This window comes from Colobus angolensis, unplaced genomic scaffold (genome assembly GCF_000951035.1).
Source record: "Colobus angolensis palliatus isolate OR3802 unplaced genomic scaffold, Cang.pa_1.0 Scaffold817, whole genome shotgun sequence".
NCBI classification, from domain to species: Eukaryota; Metazoa; Chordata; class Mammalia; order Primates; family Cercopithecidae; genus Colobus; species Colobus angolensis.
The window spans coordinates 44,622-53,447 of record NW_012122010.1 but is presented as its reverse complement, the minus strand read 5'-3'; the positions used below and the strand labels follow the sequence as shown (position 1 = coordinate 53,447).

At 43.1% G+C, this 8,826-nt stretch overlaps 2 protein-coding genes across 2 annotated transcripts in view; both read left to right on the top strand.

Annotated features, from left to right (window-relative positions):
• LOC105502860 overlaps positions 1-7,366 on the top strand; it is a 24,011-nt gene extending 16,645 nt beyond the window's left edge. The window contains exon 3 of the mRNA XM_011929518.1: positions 6,314-7,366. Coding sequence (XP_011784908.1) covers positions 6,314-6,525 — 212 coding nt within the window. The 3' untranslated portion in view covers positions 6,526-7,366. The remainder of the gene's footprint in view (positions 1-6,313) is intronic.
• Positions 7,367-7,774: 408 nt separating this feature from the next.
• LOC105502859 (cation channel sperm-associated protein 2-like) overlaps positions 7,775-8,826 on the top strand; it is an 8,099-nt gene continuing 7,047 nt past the window's right edge. Inside the window, 1 exon segment of the mRNA XM_011929517.1 lies at positions 7,775-7,896. Coding sequence (XP_011784907.1) covers positions 7,775-7,896 — 122 coding nt within the window.

Sequence of the window (8,826 nt, the reverse complement as noted above, 5' to 3'; positions counted from 1 at the left end):
TTTTTTTTTTCTAAATTGATCATTTTACATTTTTGAATGTCATTTGAATTGTGATAGGGACAATTATATTAAGCCTCCTGGAGTAGAATTTATTCAACTACTAAAATCTAGAAATATTGGCTGGGCGTGATAGCTCATGCCTGTAATCCCAGCACTTTGGCAGGCTGAGGTAATTGGATCATTGAAGTCAGGAGTTCAAGACCACCCTGGTCAACATACTGAAGTCCCATCTCTACTAAAAATACAAAAAATTAGCTGGGCATGGTGGTGGTCACCTGTAATCCCAGCTACTCAGTAGGCTAAGGCAGGAGAACGCTTGATCCTGGGAGGCGGAGGTTGCAGTGAGCTGAAATGCCACTACACCCCATCTCAAAAAAAAAAAAAAAAGAAATGTTAGTATTTGGAGGGCTCTCAAGAGTATACTAGATGCAGAATATCTAGACACATAATACTAGGTGTAATATGTAGCAATGTAACAAATCCACACGGAACTGAACTTGGGAAGACCAGTTGTATTTCTGTTGTCAGTTTAGGCTGACATTTGTTTGAATTAACCTTTTCTGTTAAAGATATTGGTGCCTATCACTGAACGATCTAACATTTACATTTTTAAAAGTATATTTAGAAAGATTAAGTACAAATAAGAAAGCTTACAAAGTATGGAAAGATAGGTACAACTAAGATACTAGCTGAGCCAAAAAAATTACTTAAAAAGGAAATGATTCTGAAACCAATAATAAATTATATGAAACATATTCAAAATATAAGGATGTCTGCAAACTCAGTGAGCTCATTTGTTGATAAACTGCTCAGAAATTATAAAAGGACAGTAAAACTACTCACTTGTTTAATTCTCACTGTTGTGGGGAAGCCTCCCACTGTATTTTTTAGAGACAGAGTCTCACTTTGTTGCTCAGGTTGGAGTGCAGTGGTGTGATCATGGCTCATTGCAACCTCGACCTCCAGAGCTCAGTTGATCCTCCCCCCTCAGCCTCCTGAGTAGCTTGGACTACAGGTGCATGCCACTACACCAGGCTAATTATGTTGATTTTTTTTTTTTTGTAGAGACAGGCTCTCACTATGTTGCCCAGGCTGTCTTGAACTCCTGGCCTCAAAAGACCCTCATGCCTCGGTCTCCCAAAGTGCTGGGATTACAGGCGTGAACCACCGTGTCCAGCCTAGGAGGAATTTTTAAGAGAAGGGCAGGCCGGGCATGGTGGCTCACGCCTGTAATCCCAGCACTTTGGGAGACCGAGGCGGGTGGATCAAGAGGTCAGGAGATGGAGACCATCCTGGCTAACACGGTGAAACCCTGTCTCTACTAAAAATACAAAAAATTAGCCGGGCATGGTGGTGGGCACCTGTAGTCCCAGCTACTCGGGAGGCTGAGGCAGGAGAATGGTGTGAACCGGGAAGGTGAAGCTTGCAGTGAGCCGAGATCGCGCCACTGCACTCCAGTCTGGGAGACACAGCGAGACTCCGTCTAAAAAAAAAAAAAGAGAAGGGCATAGTTATGAAGCTCTTGGCTGTTTATGTCACACAGATGTTTCCTCAACAGAAATGTCCAGTGCCTGTAGCCAGTTCAGAACTCTGCCTCTAGGTCCAAATCCCCTACAAGCTTATCTCTGGGGCCCAGGCATGGTGGTTCATGCCTGTAATCCCAGCACTTTGGGAGGCTGAGGCAGGAGGATTGCTTGAGCTCAGGAGTTTGAGACCAGCCTGGCTAATTTGGAGAAACCTCATCTCTACAAAAAATACAAAAATTAGCTAGGCATGGTGACACATGCCTGTAGTCCCAGCTACACAACAGGCTGAGGTGGGAGGATCGCTTGAGCCTGGGAGGCAGAGGTTGCAGTGAGCCATCGTGCAACTGAACTCCAGCCTAGGTGACAAAGTGAGACCCTGTCTCAAAAAAATAAGATAGTCCTTTAGTGTAGTGAGGTCAAAGATATTTAAATATACAACAATAATTGATGTCACCGACCCAGTACAGTATACTATATACTTTGAGGTGTTTTATTTCCTCCTCGTAATATTGAAGATTTTGAACTAAGTTACTTGTAATTCCCTTTTATTGTATAATTGCTGCCGTGTATTTGCCTTGTGTTAGGATTATAGTCCTAAGCCTTAGAATGAAGTAAATAATAGTAAATATACAGGATTCCCTAGATCAGTGGTCCCCAGCCTTTTTGGCATCAGGGACTGGTTTCTTGGAAGACAGTTTTTCCATGGATGGGGTAGGAGGGATGATTTCAGGATGAAGCTGTTCCCCCTCAGATCATCAGGTATTAGATTCTCCTAAGGGTCATGCACATGCATTTCACAATAGGGCTCGCACTCCTATGAGAATCTAATGCCATAGCTGATCTGACAGGAGATGGAGCTCAGGCGGTAATGCTCACTCACCCACTACTCACTTCCTGCTGCATGACCGAGTTCCTAACAGACCATGGACTGGTACCAGTCGGTAGCCTGGGGCTTGGGACCCCTGCCCTAGATCTAATAGATAAATCAAAATAGAATAGCACTAACCGTTCTATTTGGTAAAACAGTTAACTGAATATGCAACATGATTACTGTGCCAGAGGATAAGTAGATTGCCAGACTGGAAATTACCTGTCAAACTCATGGAAATTTTATCTTATTAAGCTTATTCTTGTGGTAGAGGGGGAGGAGGGATTTTGCAAAGGGAAATGATTTGTGATTAACAGATTTCTTTGAACAGACTAATTCATGTGATAAACATTAAGACTTTTTTTAGGCTTAAACTTTTTTTCCAGATCACAAAGTGATCTAAAGCATTAGGGCTTTAACAAATCTACTTCCACAACTGGATATTGGTAATTCTGTTTTGCACTTTAAATAGCAATTGGCTTATTTTTTTGAATTTCATATTTTGTTTCTAAATAATGAGAAATAAGAAAAGTTTTGACTCATTTGCAAGCCTTTGTCAGAAAATAACACATCGCAAGTGTAGACAATCCTTGCTTAAAATTAAAAACTGAGTATATTGGGAGGCTGAGGTGGGAGGATCACTTGAGCCCAGGAGATTGAGGCTGCAGTGAGCTATGATCTCACCAGTGCACTGCAGCCTGGGTGACAGAACAAGACCCTGTTTCAGAAATAAAATAAAATAAAACCTAAGTATAATATCATTACAATTTTTTCCCAAAGGTGGGCATGTTCCTGAAGATGACCATTTTTTACATTGACTTTTAAAGTCCTAGAGATGGCTTGATGTGCTGTATAAAGTTTTTGGTCAAATGAATGGAATTTGTAGAATCTGTTGAAGATCATCTTGAGATTAAACTTGCAGAGTTATCATTCTTAATGCTCTTCATGAAATTGTGTTTCTGGCTGGGCGTGTGGCTCACGCCCTGTAATCCCAGCAATTTAGGAGGCCTAGTCCTGCGGATCACTTGAGGTCAGGAGTTCAAGACCAATCTGGCCAACATAGTGAAACCCTGTCTCTGCTGAAAATACAAGAATCAGTGGGTATCGTGATACGTACCTATGGTCCCAGTTTCTTAGGAGACTGAGGCAGGAGAATCTCTTGAACCTGGGAGGCGGAGTTTGTAGTGAGCTGAGATGGCAACTGGGCGACAGAGTGAGTGACCATCCATCTCAAAAAAAAAACTATGTTTCAACATCAGTGTTTCTTGCTTCATGATGGATATAGCTAGCCAAAACATTACTAGAAATATTAAAACTGTGTAAATGTCAAAATCTACGTAACAGTTTGTTGTTACAGTGTACTATTCTCCTCACCTATAATATTGGACTCCTTGAAACCAATGTGAATTTATCTGGTATTCTATGAGGTGACCTACTGTTGTTTTTCTAGAATAGGGAGTAGAAATAGATGACTGTTGATGGTGAACTCTACCCTGTAAAGCAGAATTATATATTTGCCAGACTTGCTTGATCCAATGACTACTGTCTATCACCCTAAGAAGAATATTCAAGCGTAGGTGTTCACTGCTACTTCACTACACTGGCTAAGATTCCTGGGTAGACCTCACTGGGCTCCTGGTCTCTATTTCCATTAAGACTCCTTTGCCTTGCTATAGCAGCCTGAAAAATTCCAAGAATTTTAGAAAGTTGTTTTTCATCTTCAGAGAGGACACATTACTTGATGTAGAGTGGAGGCAGTCACTTTTGCATATTCTGTGCTGCTGAGGCAATTTCTGCTATTTGTTCCTCTGAACTTCTTGGCTTCGTTTAGCTTCTGTGAAAGTATTCCTTTTTCCAGAGAGTAAAAGTGCTACTGCCTCTGTAATTTGGACTTCCCTACTTAAACTATTTTAAGGTACTTAAAACTATCTTCTGCTTCACAAGAGCCTTATTTTACTTCATTTCTTTCTTTGGGTTCCTGTTTTGCAAGGGCAAAAACGGAATAAAAATGATAGCATTCTATTTTCCAGCCACAAATGTGGTCCTCACATCTTTCTAATTACATAATTTACCACTAAGAAATAAAAGTCATGCCCAATTAAACTGGAACACATTGCTGATTGTAAAATGCATCCTCGCTTTGGGAGACCGAGGCGGGCAGATCACGAGGTCCAGAGATGGAGACCATCCTGGCCAACATGGTGAAACCAATCTCTACCAAAAATACAAATTTTAGCTGGGCATGGTGGCACAGGCCTTTAGTTCCAGCTACTCGGGAGGCAGAGGTTGCATTGAACCAAGATCGTACCACTGCACTCCAGCCTGACAACAGAGACTCCGTCTCAAAAAAAAAAGCATCCTAACTTCATGAATGATAAAATGTGAACAGTTGTCCATTTTGGAGAAATGTGTGTGAAAGAAAAACTTTCGAAAGAAGCACAGAGCCTAAATAAGCATAGGAGTGCTGGGTGCAGTGGCTCATGCCTATAACCCCAGCACTTTGGGCGACCAAGGCGGGAGGATCACTTGAGCCCAGGAGTTTGAGGCCAACCTGGGCAGCATAGGGAGACCCCGTCTCTACAAGTAATTTAAAGAGAAAATCAGCTGGGCATGGTGACATGTGCCTGTGGTCCCATTTACCCAGAGGCTCTTGATCCCGGAAGATCAAGGCTTCAGCGAACCGTGATTATGCCACTGCACTCCTCCAGCCTGGGTGACAGAGTGAGACTCTGTCTCAAAACAAGCATGGGAATAAGTATAACATAACTCCACTGGTTTTTAGAAGGGGCCAGCCTGTGTAAAATTCTAGGGATGATTGAAGTATGATTCTGTTCTTTTTGTCTGGATCCAGTTCAGCATCACGATGACTTTAAAGCCAGAGCACCACAATCTTGATTTCTATTTAGCTTTTAAGCCTATTTTAATCCGTTTTTTTTTTTTTTCCAGAGTATGGCATACATCAGTTGTATAAAAGAGATGAAAGAGGTTGAAAGAGAGAGGCAATGAATTAAGGAATAGCAATTAGTAAATAATAGGGTTCTAGCTGGGTGCGGTGGCTCAAGCCTGTAATCCCAGCACTTTGGGAGGCCGAGACGGGTGGATCACGAGGTCAGGAGATCGAGACCATCCTGGCTAACACGGTGAAACCCCGTCTCTACTAAAAAATAAAAAAAACTAGCTGGGCGAGGTGGCGGGCGCCTGTAGTCCCAGCTACGCCGGAGGCTGAGGCAGGAGAATGGCGTAAACCCAAGAGGAGGAGCTTGCAGTGAGCCAAGATCTGGCCACTGCACTCCAGCCTGGGTGACAGAGCCAGACTCCGTCTCAAAAAAAAAAAAAAAAAAAAAAATAGGGTTCTAGAGAGGAAGTATGCATTCAATTTGCTCTGCAGAACAAAACGGATTTTAGGCAGGGAAGAAAGGAAAAGTTTTAAAAGGAAGCTAACAGAACCAAGTGATTTATTGTTATAATTTGATATACCCCAATGATTCTGGCTTGTTTCTACATTTGTTATAAAGTACTTAAGATCTCATGGCCCTGTATTTTCATTCTGTTCTCAAGACCCATTGTTTTCTTGTGAACTTTGGGACTGAGATAACAGTGCAGTAGATGGGGGTGGAGGGTTGGAGGTAGGGGTAATTAAAGAGAGTATTCTCTTAGTGGCTGCATGACCCCCACAGTGGATAGGAAGTGACTTGTAGCTGGGCAGACATAACTATATCAACAGATTAGTTGTGGCTATGTTTTATGGTCAATTCTGTCCTTCCCTGTATTTCACAGGTTGAAGCAACAATGTTGAGAGAAACTCAAAGAAAAATGGAACAGTAGTGGGCAAAACTGTGGTTTATTAATTGTGATCATTCTCCATCATTCGGTTTCCAGCTTCCTTAACTTTTATTCCTCCTTTGCTCTATCCTCACAGAATTGCTGGAATCCACAAATACCAAACTATGGCCATTGAAGCTGACTTTGGAGGTGGCAGCTTGGTTTATCTTGCTTATTTTCATCCTGGAGATCCTTCTTAAGTGGCTATCCAACTTTTCCCTTTTCTGGAAGAGTGCCTGGAATGTCTTTGACTTTGTTGTTACCATGTTGGTAAGGATAGAGATCCTGAGGGTTCCTTTAGTGGGATGAAGAATGTGCCTAGGTGAATCGAAAGGACAAGAAAAGTTAACATGATAATAGGAAGAAACAAAAATTGACTTAACTTCCTTCTTTTGATTTTTTTTCCTAAAACTAAACATCAGTCATTGCAGGAGTTGTTGGTATTAGGAGCAAGGTAGACCACAACGTCAATGCCAGCAAGAACATCTGCCTGTTACTGAGCACTTATTAAGTGCCAGGCACTATTTTAAGTGTTTTCCTTACATTACCTCATTTATGCTCCACGACAACCCAATTAAATAACCATGAATTTTATCCCCCTTTTTATATCTGAACAAGTTGAAGTACAGTGTTTAAGCAACTTAATATAGAAAGGCTGAATAGGAAACAATTCTCAGAGAATGCTGTTCAAGGGATAATGCCCAGAGAACAATGAAGAGGGTGAGATGAAGAAGGTGCAACTGTGCCTGTGTGCCTTGGGGTGTATTTTAATCTGCGTGTTTTCCACAGTCCCTGCTTCCCGAGGTTGTGGTATTGGTCAGGGTAACAGGCCAATCGGTGTGGCTTCAGCTTCTGAGGATCTGCCGGGTGCTGAGGTCTCTCAAACTCCTTGCACAATTCCATCAAATTCGAGTTATTATTTTGGTCCTGGTCAGGGCCCTCAAGGTGATTTGACTGTTGCAAGCTAAAGCAGGGGGCATGGTAGATAAATATGAGGGCTTAACCTAGAATGTGAAATAAGTTGGCTGGGTGCAGTGGCTCACGCCTGTAATCCCAGCACTTTGGGAGGCCAAGGGGGAACGGATCATGAGGTCAGGAGTTCAAGACCAGCCTGACCAACATGGTGAAACCCCGTCTCTACTAAAAATACAAAAAATAAAATAAAATAAAATAAAGCCGGGCTTGGTGGTGTTTGTCTGTAATACCAGCTACTCAGGAGGCTGAGGCAGAAGAATAGCTTGAACCAAGGAGGCGGAGGTTGCAGTGAGCCAAGATTGTGCCACTGCACTCCAGCCTAGGCGACAGAGTGAGACTCTGTCTAAAAAAATATATATGTGTATGAAACAAATCTTGGTGGGTCAAAGAAGGCAATGAAACGTCCTGTGATATGTTATTGGATGAGAAGGGGCTGGGGACAGGTGCTGTGATTCAGAGATGACTGGGTTCAGGGGTACAAGGGAGGGTTTGGTGCGGGATTGCCAGGTGGGCTTGACTGGGCTGTTGGTGGAAATCAGCCTAGTCTGGCCCACATTTGACTTGAGGTTATGGCCTCTAGAGCATGACCTTCCTCTTGATGTTGCTGCTCATCTTCTTCTACATTTTTGCTGTGACTGGTGTCTACCTCTTCTCAGACTACAGCCGTTCACCTCGTCAGGACCTGGTGTACCATGTGTTCTTCTCGTAAGCAGAGCTGGGGGACAGCTGGGTGAGGGGAGAGAATTTGGCTAAGAGACCGGAAAGCTTGTCCAAAGTATAGTAATATAAATACAGTCTATTCCAAGAAACAAATAGAACACAATGGGGAGAGGGAAAGAGAAAGCAGAAGAATAGTGAGTGGTTTTAGCTCTGATCTTGAGAGTAGGGCAGCTAGTTCCATGTTTATTCTGGTTTTGCAAATTCAAACCACACTGTCATCAGGCATCTTTAAATAGCAGTACACTCCAGTGGTTAAGCTTGGTTTCTGTGACTCAGTTACCTCTTTTGAAAAATGGGGGCCAGGCGCGGTGGCTCACCCCTGAGATCCCAGGACTTTTGGAGGCTGAGGCAGGTGGATCACGAGGTCAAGAGTTGAGACCATCCTAGCCAACATGGTGAAACTCTGTGTCTACTAAAAACACAAAAATTAGCCAGGCGTTGTGGTGGGTGCCTGTAGTCCCAGCTACTCTGGAGGCTGAGGCAGGAGAATTGCTTGAATCTGGGAGGTAGAGATTGCAGTGAGCCGAGATTGTGCCACTGCACTCCAGCCTGTCAACAGAGCGAGACTCCATCTCAAAAAAAAAAGAAAAAGAAAAAGATAAAAAGAAAAATGGGAATAGGCTGGGCATGGTGGTTTATGCCTGTAATCTCAGCACTTTGAGAAACCAAGGCGGGTAGATCACCCAAGGTCAGGAGTTCAAGACCAGCCTGACCAACATGGTGAAACCCTGTCTCTACTAAAAATACAAAAATTAGCCAGGTGTAGTAATGGGCACCTGTAATCCCAGCTACTCGGGAGGCTGACACGGGAGAATCGCTTGAACCCCAGAGGCGGAGGTTGCAGTGAGCTGAGATTGAGCCACTGCACTCCAGCCTGAGCAACAAAAAGTGAAACTCTGTCTCCATCTCAAAAAA